At 40.1% G+C, this 16555-nt stretch overlaps 1 protein-coding gene across 3 annotated transcripts in view; it reads right to left on the bottom strand.

Moving 5' to 3' along the window:
- The window catches only part of DSP (desmoplakin), a 51986-nt gene that overhangs the window by 17283 nt on the left and 18148 nt on the right, over nt 1–16555 (bottom strand). For all 3 annotated transcript variants that reach the window (XM_088054029.1, XM_005525305.2, XM_014254569.2), the window contains exons 2-12: nt 12553–12655; nt 10719–10867; nt 10209–10383; nt 7482–7610; nt 6282–6332; nt 5122–5283; nt 4087–4191; nt 2801–2896; nt 2462–2587; nt 1545–1697; nt 306–460 (exon numbers count right to left, since the gene is read on the bottom strand). In XM_088054029.1, coding sequence (XP_087910155.1) covers nt 306–460; nt 1545–1697; nt 2462–2587; nt 2801–2896; nt 4087–4191; nt 5122–5283; nt 6282–6332; nt 7482–7610; nt 10209–10383; nt 10719–10867; nt 12553–12655 — 1404 coding nt within the window. The remainder of the gene's footprint in view (nt 1–305; nt 461–1544; nt 1698–2461; nt 2588–2800; nt 2897–4086; nt 4192–5121; nt 5284–6281; nt 6333–7481; nt 7611–10208; nt 10384–10718; nt 10868–12552; nt 12656–16555) is intronic.

Here is a 16555-nt window from a genome sequence, read left to right as displayed (position 1 = left end):
GTGTGTTCAGGCTCATTCTCTAGTTGAAAAAATCTTGGAAATTAACTTATACGTGACTTTCATTAGTACAGATGAGAAAAACCCCGTAGACATTAAAATTTTAAATTTCTAGGCCCCAACCTAGATCCCAGCAAGTTTCACTGAAGTGAGTTTCTTCAAGTCAAGGGTCTAGTCCTTAATACCCCACCTTTAGGGGCAGGGGGAGTGCACTCTGATCAAGGCACAGAACATATTTTGTGACTGGTTTCTATTTTGCTTGAGCTCTAATCCCAGTGGCAAGTGTCCAAACTCGGGCAGAAACTCACTTGGAAGCAAGATCCACTGCCAGTGGATTGGGGGGTGGTATGATAAGACTGACAGATGGCACCAGCATATCCACTCCTCCAGGGCCGGTCACCAGCCACTTGCTGCGCTCATTGTTGTCCTTCAGGATACATTCATCTCCTTTGCGCACCGTTTTCTGTAAGGGATGCAGAACATCTTTCCTTAATTAAGTAACATGGGGACTCCAGGAGAGACAGACAAGGAAGATAGTCCTACATCACAGAATCAGGAGTGCTTCCCAGATGCTGGGCTTGGGTGTGCATCTCAGCTTCATATTGGGGCAGTAGATCAGTACAGATCAACCCTTTCTCCCTGAATCTGGTTTCCACATAAAGAAAACCCAAGAAAGCCCAAGAGTGAGCCAGGGAACACTCTGAGCAGTTGCCAGTCTGGTGGATCATCAGACCTGGGGCTTGCCCCAGCAAAGACTGAATGTGGACACATGGCCTGGTAAGCTATGCAACCATGCATGGCTTTAAGCCAGTGAGCTGAAGGCATGAGGATATTTAGTGCTGCATCCATATTTGCAAAGGGACTGGGACTGAGTGTGGCAGAGCCAGATTCACCAGCTCCAAATGCCAAAAATCCTGACACCAGGCAGCCATGGGTGTGGCCATGGTGCAGGAAAAAGCGCATAAGCAGAAAGCATATCTAAGTTTACTGTTAAGGAAAAAATACAGAAATAAACCCAAGCGGCCTCAGTACTGAGGAAGAAGGAAAAAAAATCACCATTCATTTCATTGGCCATCCAGAAAAGAAATGGGAATACCAATGAATAACTGTATATTCCTGACTTTTGTTAGATGAATTGTTCACCTAAGGATCCAGAGAGGCACTGGAAAATTGAGCAGTCACCAAAAAAAAAGGTGTGGATGCTAAGAGGCATCTGTACAACAATTTTAATCCTATTATCAACAAGACTTTTATGTTCTAATTTGAAATATGAGTATTACTATTTAATATTATTTCTAGATTTTATATAATAAAATACTATTTAATAGATTAATAATAGTAATTTTGACTAGATTTATTAACCAGTAAGAACCTACTTGTTTATTCATAATGGCAAGAAAGGCAGAGCTTCTTCTGTCAAAGAAATTCAAGCTGATCAAAAGCAGATAAAGGGGTTACACCTATCAGCTCAATGGTTTGCTTACTAAGTAATTTGCAATGTTCTAGTTTACATGATGTTCATTCTAAGCCAAAAAGGGATACAATACCAGATCCTGTTTGTAGTCACACAGAGCCTTGAGGATAATGGGCTTGTTACTTCGATAGTCTGGGTTACGTGGCTTCAGCTGAACAATCTTCCTGGATTTATTCACCAAACTCTGCACTTGCCTCTTGTATTCAAGAATTCTCTCTCGTTCATTCTGCAAAGATTAATTATAGTTACAAGTTTATTCTAAAAAGAAAAGGCATCTAGTTCCTACTATTTTATTAAGAGCAGGATAAATCTGGAGTTTATAGTCGGCAAAACTTACTTTAGCTCCAATGGGATAAGTCTTTGGCCTACAATGCAAAACTTCAATTTTAAAAAGAGCAGAAAAACATCTAACTAAGTATCTTTCCAGCTCTGCAAAGATGCAAAGTTTGCAAAACTTTTGCAAACTTTTTGCTGTTTGAAAAACAGCAGGTTTTTCATACAGATATTCAATGTGGTTAAAGTGGTGTTTAAAAAACACAGGCATAAATTGACTTAATCAATTTTACACCACTGACCATTTTTTCTCCAACTTGGGACTGTAGTGCTTAATTCATGATAAGAAAACAAGCTAAAAAAGCTGACTTCTATCCTTTCAAAGAGACTACAATTATAGAGTGACATGATGAATCATTTATCAAATGCATTTATCCTTTGAGTTAAAATCTATTCTACCACCTAAATAAATATAAATAAAATTAAAAGGAATAAAAAGAAATAAAAGTATTCCTTTTTTTTTTTTTCATTTGTTAGCATGTCAGAAACTTGGGAATTTGTTGGACTCATTCCAGACTTAAAAATATAATGGTCTCAAGTTCATACAGTAGTGTACTTAAACATTGCAGTGCACTTGGTTTTACATTTGGTATCTAAAGAGGGCAGCTGATTTCCCAGAAAAGCAGAACATAACCTGTCAGGCAAGTGTGACAGTACCTCCAGCTCTTTGATCTGCTCCAGCAAAGTCTGCAGTGACATGCTCTTATCACAGATGAACTTCTTTCTGATAGAGTCTTGTAAGTTTTTCAGGTAGCACTCTGTGGCTTGGGCCTCTTCAAAGAACTGTGGGGGAAAAGTTGTGAATTTGGCTGTGTGTAGCTCTTAAAAATGTCTCCTAAAAATTTATGGACTCCTTTAATAAGAAATCCCAGTTCACCTCCAGCATAGTGGTAGAATTTGTAACATGGCAACAGTGTGCTATGCACAATAAATATATCTTTGATGGGATTCACACTTTTTTTAAAAGTAGTGTGAATTCTGCACATCACTACTCACCTGAAAGTAAGCTGCATTCTCCTTCAGATGAACATCAATACATTTGGTGATCTGAAGAATCCAGCTCCACTGTGTTTGCAATGTATCCATGTAGGCCTAAGGAAAACAGTAATATACATAATATACACAATTCAGGCCACCACACTGATCTCTCTCTCACACCTAGACGCAAGCAAAATCATCTATGCTCCACACAAATACAAATGAAAAATCTGCTAGAACAAATCCATGCACACCAGAGCAGTGTAATTCATGAAAATGGTTTCACAACTTCTAAGCACCCACCTAACTGAAATGAGTTAAATACCTGCTTGTGAGAAACAAAGAGAAATCTGAATTTGTTTAACATAAAGCCCCAGGTGTGTTAACAAAAAGGGGTAAACTGTGCAAACAGTAGTGCAAATAAAGTATTTCAACTGCAAATGGCCACGTTCTCCTTCTTTCAGAGAACACCTCCAAACGTGATATTTTATGCTGGTTGTTTTTAGATTCGAAGTACTCAAGCAGATATAATGTATATTCTTTAAAGAAACTACACACAACTTTCATTTTACTGCTGGAGCTTAAAAGAATCTTTCCTTCAAGAGAGAAACTGACTACAGGAGAAATAGGATTTTACAGAATATGGTAACAGTTAACCAAGTAAACACACTGAAAGGCAGAAAGGTTTCTTTTTTTTTTTTTCCTTTTAGCTTCTTCAGTTGCAGAGTTCTTTTGCAGTCTTGAAACTGCAACAACTACAGCATTTCCTAATAAAATGAAGTCTTCCAAATTGTTGCAGCCTTTTCAACTAAAAAGTAAGTGTACACCAAGCTATGAAAGCAAAAGTATCTTTGCTGAGCTGTAGAAAGGCACTATAAATTTCAGCTGCAGAAAGTATTTGCACCTGGATAAAACATAAACCCTCAACAAAGGGTGTGGCTTTTTTCAAAACATGCTTACTAAGACGGCAGAACAGCAATGACATGCCTTCCTACCATAAATTCTGCTGCACTGTAGTCAGCCCAAAGGAGATACAGCAATCTCAACACACTCAGGTAACTCCCTAAGCTTAGAATTAATTTTTACTTACATCTATCACCATGCAGTTGTTAATGGCCAGGTTTGTAGAGGAAGGTAGTAACCCTTATTAGAGCAGCTCATACATCTGGGTAAAATGGACATGATTTTGGGCAGGCAAACCCTTCTTGAGCCCAAATGCAGCACTTTGTACATGAACTTTCACTGAGAACTTTTCCCATGTAGCAACTAAAGGAACAAGTGAAATCACACAAAGTCTAACTCACCTCGATTTTGTCTGAAGCAGGATGCTGATTGAGCACTAGCTGGTCACTTTCTTGTTTTAGCTTGTTGAGTTCTTTTTCTTTAACCTCCAGTTCACTCATACGTTTCTAAATAACCAAAACACAGCATTAAACAAACTCCAAAGGTACAGTGCACAGGATGACTTGCTTAAAATTTCCCAGATAGTTGTGATAACGTAAAACTCTCGCCTCTAACATTATAAAGTGTTTCCATTAGATGTACTGAAGTTAATTATTAAGACAGCAGAATCAAAGAAGGTGCAATCATCTCAATTTCAGTCTCTAGGCTTGCTGTTTCAGCAAGCAAAGCACACAAAGTTCCACCTTTTTTAAGAATGATGGAAGCAAAAATTACTGCATCTTGCAACATCCAGAACAACTGAACTAAAGAAATAGGCATCTCCATAATACTGTGAACTTTCATTCCTTTTTCAATTTGGCAATCAGCACCAATTCTAGTTAAACAAACACATGCTCCACTTCCCTACACACCCACAGACAACAAGGAGCAGGGCAAATTACATCTCACTGTGCACGCACTGTGCTGCTGGCAGAACCATCAGAGGAAGAGAGCATAGCTCTACTTACTGGTGACAGATAATCAGGGCCAAATACAGAGACCTCTGGCCCCTGCATAGTCCCAACAGGGAGAATTAAAACTGCTTGATTTAAGCCCCCTTAGTTTGGCATGCCAGCACAATGACTGTGTGCACAAGCTGTAGGTGATCGGTGGCCTGTAGTGGACTATACCAAGAAGGCCACATTCCAAGGCCAAAATAAACTATGATAACTCACTGAATGGGAGCAAAATCCTCCAAAAAATGTCCTGTCCTGACTCAAGTCATTACTCAAAAGTTATTACATAGTACTTTATTGAAAATGGTTGATAAAAACCCCCAGGAACTTCAAAAGAGTGAAGAAACACCCCGTGATGAGTCTCTCCCAAGAGAGGCTGTTCCCCGCTGACTATTCCAAGAGAGGGTCAACAGCAAGCACGGGGAGGTTGAGCTATCTTACAGAGAAGGACTCCTGCTTCCTGGCAATATCAGTATTCCTGTCACTCCAGTCATAGAGGAGCTCCTCTTCCTCACAGTCATTAATCCACATGATCTCTCTGCTGGTGGCCTGGATGAGGTTCTGGAATTGGCGAAGCTGATCCATTCTCTCAAAGGAATATTTCTGCAAGGAAGTACAGAAATGAGATGGTATAAACACATAAATGCCTGAGCTGGGTGGAGGAAGGGAAGCCAATAGCACAGCATGTTTTTTTGGTTGTTTTTGTTTTTAATGAAATACCAGTAAAACCCACATGTCTGTAGAACCTGTTGGCAATGGACAGCAGATGTGCCTGGGTTTATCGAACCATGAAACCCGTTGGCAAGGGACAGTGGACAACGTGTCAGGATTTATAGAACAATGGGAACCCAATGTCAGCAGCTTCTCAAAGTTGTTTCAAGCACATGTGTAGCAGACATGTAGGCAGGCAAGCAAAAAAAGCAAAAAAAATGCATGGAGGGGAGTACAAGAAATGTCTGAATATTTAACATCACTTTTACTTGCATTTGCTGCTCATTCTTGATGTTATAGCATCATCTTATGCACAGTTGATACTTCATGAAAAAATTCTTTGTCTTCACATCAAAACAACATCCTGTTGCTTGAAATCAGGTTGCCAGGAATCTGATTCTGATGCCAAGTGTTAAATAAACCATTTGCACAGGATTCTCGCTGTGTTTTAGATGAAGATCCGCAGCAGGGAAGATGCACAGCCCTACACAGAATTTGGTTCTAGTCCCACCTTTGAGTAATTTTTTAAGCTTCATATACAGCCAAATTTCATCACTACATTTACTCCCATTAAGGAAGTAGAATTCTACTCTTCACCTGCTTAGTGACCAACTCTCTTCACCAGGTGCAAACTAGAAACTTCCTTGTGTGAATAAGTCAATTACACACCAGGCAATGAATTCATCTCAAGTCCATGACTCAAAAAGAATCTTTCAGAAACCACAAAGCATTTGCATTATTTTAAATAATTCTATTCAGCATTTCAGTGCTGAATAGAATTATTTAAATGTGCCTCTGTCACTCTGTCAAAACCTGAAGTGTCCCTTGGAAATCATGTAGGTGTTAATAAGGAAAACACGGTCTAAGAAATGACCACATCCCATGCTTACCAGCAGGCCTTCATATTCTTCCTCCAGCTGATGAACAGCAGCCTTCTCCCGCTGGAACAGAGACAGCAAATACTTAGTGAGCCTTTTACAAGTTGCCTATTTGCTGGTATTTCCTTTACAGTGTCAATATCATAATAATTGCAGGTGGTAACTTGCAAATGCCTGCAGTAGACATCTGTCAATAGCAGATTTGCTCCCCTGGATGACTCAGGAAGTATAAAACCAAGGCTTGGAAAAACTTACTATGCTCAGGGATGCTTAGTATACAACCAAGTCTGCACATAATCTGTAATACCAAAACAGCACTTGAAACTGGACTTCTTTCTGCACCAAACTCCTAGATCAGTCCTAGAGCTAGCTTTGGAGATTATGAACTAGTATAAATTACGATGTGAGCAGACAGCTCCAGTCTTCATCCTCATTTCTATGGTTGAGAACCTGCCCAGTCTTGGAACTGGTATTCCACAGGGCTGACTATCACATTTCCTATTTGAAGCAGGAGGGAAAAGGGAGTAAAATCCTTTTCACTCCTCAGATTCAGGTTGAGAGATCAGGGCTCCAGAACAGACTACCTTTTCTTTAGATTGAGCTCTCTCCTCCCAATTAGGAGAAAAGCTGAATGGAAATAAAAAAAGCTTTGTCTCTCCTATACCTAACTGCTGGGCTGATAGGAGAGGAAGTTAATACTGCATTTTCAGTCACTTCTGTAGTCCAGTCACAAAATTCAGAGATCAAAAGAAGTCTCAGAGGAAAAATAAAGAAAAGTAGTATCAACACTTAAGAAAAGCTTAAATCGTAGCACAGAATTTGGTCATTTTTCACAGAAAAAAACCCCTGATGACTCAAGGCTGCATCTGAGCATCCACCTGATTCTTTCACCTTCTTGTTTAATATACTGAGACAGTAAATGAGAATAATCATTCTTAGTCATTTGTCTCACAAATAATATGGCAATATTTATTTGCCAGCCTTGGTATACAACAAAAAGCTAAATAGCTACTAAATTTTTATTTTAAAATTCTGAGGAAAGAAAGGAAGCACAAAATTATCAAGGAATTAAGGGCTGAAAGTTGCTATCATGACACCAGTCTTTTCTGAAGAGAGGATGAACTTTTCGACATTCCTTTTCTGTAGTGGAACACCAGTAAGCCAATGCTGCATACCTAGACCAAGCAATGTGTAAGGGAGGACAGTAATTACCAGATCTGTTTTGACTTTGTCCAGGTGCCAACGATAGTCTCCGATGGCATTGTGAGTTCTCCTGTGCTCAGCAATTTGTTGTTCAATGGATGCTGCCTCAAACCCCCACTTTACTTGCTCCATTTCAACCTAGGAACAAGAAACAGGACTGGTACTTTCATTTCCAACGTTACTGCCAAAATTGGAGCATAAAGGAATTGAACTGAAGGAAACAGACTATGCAGTAGAGAGTAAAACTGAAATAAAGAGAAGTTCAGGATAGGGGGTTACAGTTTCATTAAACTGCCGACAATTAAATGTGTGAGAGGCTCCCAAAGCAGAAGAAAGGAAAAATAGGAAAAATATTTCAGCTGTTTATAGTTACACTAGATGAAGCACACTCAGTAGTGTATTTTCATCTGGTTTACTTTGGACCAAACTGTTATTTTATGTTCTACAGTAAAATTACTTTCTTATCACTCTGAAAACAAACCATGACTTTATCAAACAATGCTATTCATGCAATTCATGTAAAAATGCCCAGTTAAGTTCTATAGCCCAGTACACCAGACTTCCATTTTCATTTTGCTCATGTAAACTTCAACAACCTCAGTTAAATGCAGCTACGCTAAAAAAAAACTCCAGAAGGTAAAATTAAATTATTAGAAAATGTGTTGTTTGTCTTGCATTTTGGCAACATTCATTGTAGGATGCCAAGTGAAAATATCTAGAAACAGCCTTGAAAAACAGTAATACACCTGCTAATCACTAACCCAAAAACTGACTGCAGTTCCTTGTTCCATTTTTTTCAAATATTAAAACCACCTAACTTTAAACTCATGTCCTCAAACTCCACATCCTCTTTTATGCTGCAAAGACACACTACAACTCTGTCTGAAGGCCTGTCTGTGTACATGCCCAGTAAAGAAACAGGTATCCTAATCTTGGGTTGGGACTGAATTTGGTAATTACCAGCCTGGAGTCAGATCTCTATGAGTCAACAGAAGACAATAAAGCCAGAACTCAAGCGTAGGGGTTCAAAGGCAGTGCTGAAAACGATCCAAGAAACTAAACCATTTTTCATTCAGCCATTTAAGTTAGAGGACTTTGACCCTTCTCGTTATATTTAAACAGTCTAAAGAGACTGTAGCAACAGTGGCAATCGTGGCTGGCTGCCATGTGCAAACAAAGGCTATTGGGATTTCACTGCACTTTCCCCAGTTCTGCACTGGAAATTTGACCAGCCCTCTCTACCACCTGATTCTCCTGCCAGCAAACCATCCAGACAAAAACCAGCAAAGAACTGCAGCTGCTCAGAACTTTTTCCCTCATCTCTCACCACATTACTAGGGGAAACATTATCTTAGTCTCAATGTGAGCAAGTAATGGGACACAGCAAGGCATGACGGAAAGAAGCAAGTGGCAAGTTCAAAATAAATTTTCCCAGTGAGGTACGTGCTTACTGGCCCCACCTCAGCTTTGCTGTAGGGATGAAGGGGAAGAGAGAGAGCCTTTTACTTTCACAGGAGGTTTAGTGTGGGAACACAGCTATGAAGCACTTGCTTATGCTCCCTGTGTTTAGCGAGGGGTGTCTGAGCAGGGCATCACGTGGTGTCTTTGCGAGGTGCAGCCTGTTCACCATCTTTCATCGCTGGAAGCATGCCCAGAGTCTGCCTAACATCACTCCCCAAGCCATGGCAGCTCTGACAATCAGCCTCCTCTCCCACAGCATGTATAGGGCAATAATGTCGGCTGGCTGTTACTGTCCAGGCACAATGCTTATACACACTGCCACTCAAAGAGTGCATCTCCACTTCCCCTTCCTCCTCTAAAGCATGCCACAATGAAAGACTAGATTATAAGTAGGGCTCACTTAAAAATACTGCAACTCTACAAAGCCCTACCCTCCTCATTTGGTTTGCATAAGAACCACCTGGCAAATGCCATATGCATAGTAATGACAGAATCGCAAAGCAACAACCTAATAAAAATAGATTAAAAAAATGCAATTTCAATTTACAAGGATTCTGCAAAGTGTGACTTCAGCCACCTTGTTCCATCCTCCCTACCTGTCTCTCAGAAAAGACTGTCCAACCACAAATTCACAACTTTCACTTCAACACACAACTTTCACCTCAGCACAAAAACAGTGTTTATTTTCCACTCCAGGTTACATCACAAACAGCTGTGAATTGGTAAATTTGTTCTCAGAATGCAACAAACAGTAGCTTCAGCACTTCTGTGTACATTTCACCACTGACTTCTGAAAGCCTAGTCCCGTGACAATCAGCTCTACCTCACTGTGATAAAGACAGACTAGAGGGGGATAACAACTGAAAAACACTGGACAATGGTTAAATCTGTGAAAATTGTCCTGTCTGTGTAAAGGGTTAAAATAAATATGAATCAAAGGAAATCTGTGCAAGGAAGGAAGAAGGGAATTATTGAGCACAATAATCTCTAACACAAATATGCCTTTTGTCATGTTAACACCTGTGTTTCATTTAGCTTTCAAATCTGACTTCCACACCTTTTCCTCTGCAAAAGACCCCAATCCATGTTTGTATCTTAGTGAGAATTCACTATGTGTACAATACTGGGAGGGAAAAAAAGGAACTTGGAATAGCATGCAAGCATTCATGCGTACCATTACTTTTCTACTGGCATTTGAAACATTACTACATATGAGGTGACGTTCAGAAACAACACCAAGTTTTAGCATTGTCCCTGGGTTTTGCACAGACTTACCTTCTGCTGCCTCATCCAGCTTAAACATTCACTTGTGACACGTTTCGTGTACTCATCCCAGCCTGAGCCACTCTGAGAGGAGAAGCAGCCACCACCTTTGGAGCTGGCCCTCCTGGCACGGGGAACACTGATGGCTTTGTACAGGGCACGCATTTGCTCCTGGAGCTGAAGCAGCCTGAAAGGGAAGGAACCACTTAGTGCCTGCAAGCAAAACACCCAGAAAACACACAAAAAATGCAATTTATCTCTCCTACTGAACCACCAACTATTCAAAACTAAATAGCACAGACTGTAGAAAAAAATATACTAAGATTTAATGGAGACAACTAAGGTGTGAATTTCTATCAGAAATATATTACTGCAAGACCCTTCTCCATGTTAGTGTGAACCAGATTTAGTTCCACCTTATTGATTTCTATTACATCCTGCAACACCAGGGAAGGTGAGCACTTGAGGTACCACAAACTTTTATCAGTCACATTCCTGACCCCAATCCTTCCCTGACAATACCTTTTCTGATACATGTCACAGGGCTGGCCCATCTGCCTCATCTCTCTGATCAGCCCATCCAGGATGTCCATTTGGTCATTCGCCTGTGCAAAACAATCTTCCAGATCCCTGTTCCCTCTGAGTGGGACACCATCCCCATATTTCAATTCCTAATGGAAAAAAAAAAAAAAAGGGGTGATTAAATTAAATATTCATCATCTATAAGCTTCCTTTGGCTGTCTTAAAAGAGATGTGAGGACAGGTAGGTTTTTTTTTTCAGGAAGCATGATTTGGCATGCCTCTGACTGCCAGTTTTAACTTTGACTAGCAAAGGATCCACAGTCACTGGAAAGTCCTTATTAAAATAAAATACAGAAGAAAATGATTAAAATGTAGTATCAAACAAAACTTTCCATAAATGAAACATAAGTTATGTTTCCATAAAACATCTTAATGTTTATTTCAGTGGAGCCCAGGCTTCACATGGTGTGCTAACTTCTTAAGACATTATGCTTTTGTGTTTAGAAGATGAGAAGGAAACACTAGTAGGAGATGGTAGATACTGTTCCTGATTTTCCACAAGGTTCCCTGAGGTTCTAGACTTTCCCCTCCTGCAAAAACACGAGCAGTACCATCTGCCTGGGTCCAGCTCCATGCCCCATCACATTTGCATCCCACCTTATCACCCAAAGTCTAGGCAAATTCTCCATGCATCCTCTCAGTGCAGTTGGACCAGCATGATCACGGTCTTTCAACCAGGAAGATCAAATCAGGCTCTTTGACCTCATCCCACACTGACACAGCCATGATGAGCAACACATAATGCAGCTGTGACCTGATTTTGCAAATAAAGTATTATGGACCTCATTGCTCTGTCCCTTAGAAAGAAAAGAAAAGAAAGAAACAAAGCAAGCAATGCATGTTGTGGCACCAAGCTGGAACTAAACATCTCTTTCTTTCAACTTCACTGGAATAATATTAATCCTGAACAAAAGGCAGTATTTATTCTGGCATTGATTTTTATATAAACACGCTCACACGTCCTGTATCTCTGAAAAGGAAATGAACTCCTAACCACAGAGTTCATTTCTGAAAGAATTTTCTGTCCACAGAGGGTCCAAAAGTGCACATTAAATCACATCTACTGCCAGAACTGAGAAAGCATTTCACATCTCAGTAGCCTCAACAGCAGGATGCACTCACCACCCTGCACCTCCTCTGGCTTCAGCAGGAACAGAGGACACCCCATGTTCGCCAGGAATGAATTTGGGATCAGTGAGTAACCCTCCCCCAGGCACTCTGGCTTTGTACCAGAGTAGCATACTGCAGAGATTATCTGTATGTATTTGAGCTGAAACAGCCAGGAAGACTTTAGTCTAGTTTCATTTACTTCTTTAGAAATCATCTGGAAAAATGAAATAGCGGTAACGAAGGTATTTCCTAAGGTGGCTCAGGTCATTATGGCCCTGAAAACGATGACAATATCCTACAGAACACACTAAGAGAGTGTAAGTAGCCATTAGCAGCAGGTGTTAACACTGACAGTGGTCCTGATCTAAAACTGAAAAATAAGATCCAGTAGAATCTGTTTGAGGGTGGGTTTTGTGGTTTTTTTTAAATCAAGAAGACCTCTTTTATTAACAAGATGGATTTCAGTCAGTTTTACTGAACAGAGTGCAGTGGGAAGAAGGACACCTAAGAGGGATGCATGATGTTCCACTCCCTGTTTCCTCACACAAACAGCTGAAAGGGATAAAGGAGATGAAGAAGCAGAGCCTGTGAGTCCAGATAACAACAGAGAATATGTATGTAGTATTCATAATCACTTTGGATAAGAAGAACGAGAAGCACTCACGGGCTGTACTATGAGCTCAGCTCGCGTCAGGCAATCCGAACAGTTTTGCAAAAGCTCCTGGATGGTGTTCTGGCGTCTGGACATGGTACAGGTCCCATTCTGGCTGTTGTGAGGGAGAAGAAGAAGATGATGTAAATACAGAGCAATTGCGTGTTTTGAAGAAATACAAGAAACACAAATTCAGAACAGTTAAGAGAAGTCACACGGAATAATCCACCTCGTACAGGTTCACAGAGACACACACACACATACATTAATTGCACTGTGAAATTTTAATGACAATTCCAAGATGACAGAGCCACTTCATAGTCCTGCAACAGCAGGCATGGACTGACTTTGCCACAGGATAGAGTAGAACATGGAAATTGGCATGCCATAAAGGAGAAAGTTCTTCTTCCTCAGGTATCTGTGGCTTTGATAGACAAAACTTTGGCATCATTACAGTGAGAATAAATTATTCACAATCTTTGTGAAAGTCAATACATTAGAGCATAGCCTTTGTGTGATGTAATTGTTCATGTTATCACACCAGCCATCAAATGTCAGGGCACACAAGGAAAGCAGGATCCTCAGCTAGGCAAGCACTGGAGCACACAAGTCCACACAAGTGTAAGAAAGGCCCTTTTATCAGCAGAAATGTAAAAAGCTAGTGCAGTGTCTTAGGAATTCATTGCAAGATACAAAGCTACTACAAAAATAGATGTAGGGCCTGGAGTCAGAGGACATGCTTTCTTACAAATACATAAAGTGTGAATTTGGAGTCTCCAAGTAAAACTCCTGAACTAAAAACACTAGTGGGGGAAAAAATCAAGGCAGGTAACTGGGTTATTATTGTTGTCTTACACATAACCTACAGCATCCATACTGCCAGAATGTTGCCTTTTCCAGCATTTAGGATTCAGCCATCAAAGTGAGCCACTGCAGTTGAATGGGGGTGAGGTGCTTCAAGTGAGGAGCCATTCCATGGTGATGGGATCAGACATCCCAAGCAAGCCCAGACGACTCTTAAACCCAAACACTTGAAACTAAAATAAACCACTAACAGACAGTAGGAGCTAAGGTGTTTCCAAGCCTGGCCTGGTTTTCTAACTCCTGTGCTCACAGTAGGTAACAATTTCCATTACAAATCACTAAAGAGACAAACATTCCTTACAACACTAATGCCAACAAGAGTACCAGTGCGAACCTGTCCAACTCAGAACCAGCAAGTAATCTGGATTCAATGGAAATCTTTCTGCTGCCTCAAACAGATTCTGACCATCCTTCAAAAAAGGAATTGTGACAATGAAAAAGCAGAACTGTCCTTGGCAAAATCACTGGAGTGGTGAGAAATATTCAATATTTTTAAGAGCCCTTCTGCAGTATGTGCTTTTGATGCACCAGCAGCCTGCCGTTCTCCTATCAGCTCATCTGGAATGAATAGAAAAGGTTTGAGCAACTTTTCAGCAGCTTCCCCAATACCAGGGAACAGACCCTCAGAGGAGTAGAGGCAAAACTACAGAGTCACTGGGTGACATAAAACAAGCTGTACACATGCAGCCCCCGGCTTGTACTGTGACCCTTTGGCTGCACAAACGCTGCGCCCCACTGTGCTATGCACCCCTGTGTATCTTGGAAACGGCTTAAAGAGAACAATTATGAAAAATAACATATGGGCCTGATTCTGTGCCAGGCTTTGTGTCAGCTTCCTTTTCTAAATCATTCCTTCTCCTTAGGCATCACTGCTGTGTTTAGATCTGGAAATATCTGACTGCATGTGAAATTTACATTTAATTACACCCACAATTATTCTCATGAATGAAACATAATAAAGAAGAGAGAGAAACCTTCTGAGCAATTTTCTCTTTTTAGAACCTTGGAAGAGTATTTTTTCTTGAATCAATTCTTCCATCATGTTCTGGCAGCTACAAATGCTGGGTATCCATTAAAGCCAAATGAAGTATAGATGATGACCAGATTTATAGTGTAACCAGTCAGTCTATCTCCAGTGGCTTCAGTTTAACTTTGCTGAACTCAAAGACATTACTCCACCATGACAAGAGGTCTAAACAATAGCTATTATAGTTAATATGGCAAGAAACTGTGAAGAAAAGCTGTTTTCAAATAAATCAAACTATTAATTTAAAATATAGAGAAGCAGAAATACGAGCATTTTGTGTACATTCGAATGATGTTTGAATGCCATGTTTATAATTATTGCCTAAATAATTAAAAAATTTGAAAACCTTAAAATGGCTAAATTTTGATGAACAAAGCTGTTTCAAAAGCAGGAGGAGAGGCCTTGAAATGAGAGTCTTAAGTACACGCTATCTAGGTCTTCAAACATAGTAACAACAAGTTACTTGTTTACAGTTCACAGGGACCTTCACAAGAAGAAAGCAGCACATATTTAAGGCTCGCCAGTCCAGCAGATAAAGATATAACCAAAATAATGGCAGAAGCTAGAGCTAAACAAATTGAAAAGAGAAATTTTATTAATGCTTCCTTTGTTGTTAAAAATCTAACCAGTTTTGTGAGTGAAAAGTATAAATCCTATGATAATGTTAAAAAGGTCATGGCCTGTTAGAGGCACTGGCTTTCAAATCTGTCAGAAGACCAAACAGAGCTACATGGAGTTATTGGGGCACAATCAGAAAAAGCAGACGCCAGCATAGGAGCTGATGTTTGATGGCATAGCTCCACCAAACCAACAGGAATCAAGAACTTCAAATCTGAAGGGGATTTAGCTGTACAAACATGCCCAAGGGCATAAATCAATCTCTGAACTTTAAAAATAAAAATACTTAGCAAGACAATACCTCCACAGACATATACTGATGTTGATACATGGGATGGCACTAGCACAATCTCACAGGGACACATCTTCAATACTTTTCACCCATGTGACAGGAAGGTACTTCATCAGCAGTTTCAAAGTCTTTCAGTATTATCTACCTCTTAATGAAGCCAACAGGCCTTTAATGGGGATAAGCAGATCAAAGCAGAAACTCCAGATTAATAAGACAATCAGCCTTGAGGCAGTGGGAAACAGACAGCCAAAGTAAAACCATACCAAACACAGAAAATACTGACCATTGAGGCAAACCCTGAACATGCTGGACAGCATCATAGCATGGAGGCAAGAACAAAGCTGAACTTTTAAAGTAAAAACATGTAACCTACATGCTACATAAAAATGTATTTATGTCCCTTAGAAAAATGTAGGATAACAACAGATATCACAGAGAACACAGATTAAGTGGATTACTTTACATGGTATTTTGGCAGCGTCTCTCTTGTTTTGTCTGATTTTGTTTACATGAAACCGAACAAGTTTAGCGTAACATTTGGTCATTGTAACATCTACTGCTGCTACGACAATTTGATTTAACTCTGACAGCATCTAAACCTCCAACCTATGAATGGGATCCTGTTGTATCCAACACTGTGGGTACACCATACAGTGAAAATACAAACAGATTTTTCATTTGTTTTACTGCACCCCTGCAGATGCAGTGTATGTTATCAACCATTCCAGCAGAAATGGGAAGAACTGGAGGCCGGTCTTTTAGCAGGACTCATAGCAAAAGAGTGGAGGGTCCACTACTAACAAATATATACATTTGCAATAACCTGACTATTTGCTGCTTTGGTTTTGTAAACCCTGCAGAACAGTGCTGAGTGAAACAGACTGGACTGCTTCAGACCTTAACTATGTATTTGCCCCGACAGCTCATTTTAGACCATGGCACTTATTTGGAAGGCACCTCATGAATTTCAAAAAGATCCTACTATGCAGAGCTCTTTATTAAAATAACTTAATGTTCATTAACTATTAAAGGAACAAAGGAAAACAAAAGGGGATAGCATCTTTATTTTAAAATTATGAAAACACTTCAAAACACAGATGAATTGCTTTTGTTTGGGATGTTGAAATGGAGGCCTGTTGCTCTCCAGTGTCAGGAAAGCCCTAGGAAAGGCATAGCATGTCCCTGTCGTCATTCTCTTCAGGAGACACCCTTTT

Source organism: Pseudopodoces humilis, chromosome 1, assembly GCF_049639895.1.
Source record: "Pseudopodoces humilis isolate 2021_Gansu_Grassland_sample_001 chromosome 1, ASM4963989v1, whole genome shotgun sequence".
Taxonomy (NCBI): domain Eukaryota; kingdom Metazoa; phylum Chordata; class Aves; order Passeriformes; family Paridae; genus Pseudopodoces; species Pseudopodoces humilis.
The sequence above is the reverse complement of the archived record's forward strand: the minus strand, read 5'-3'. Positions and strand labels throughout refer to the sequence as shown.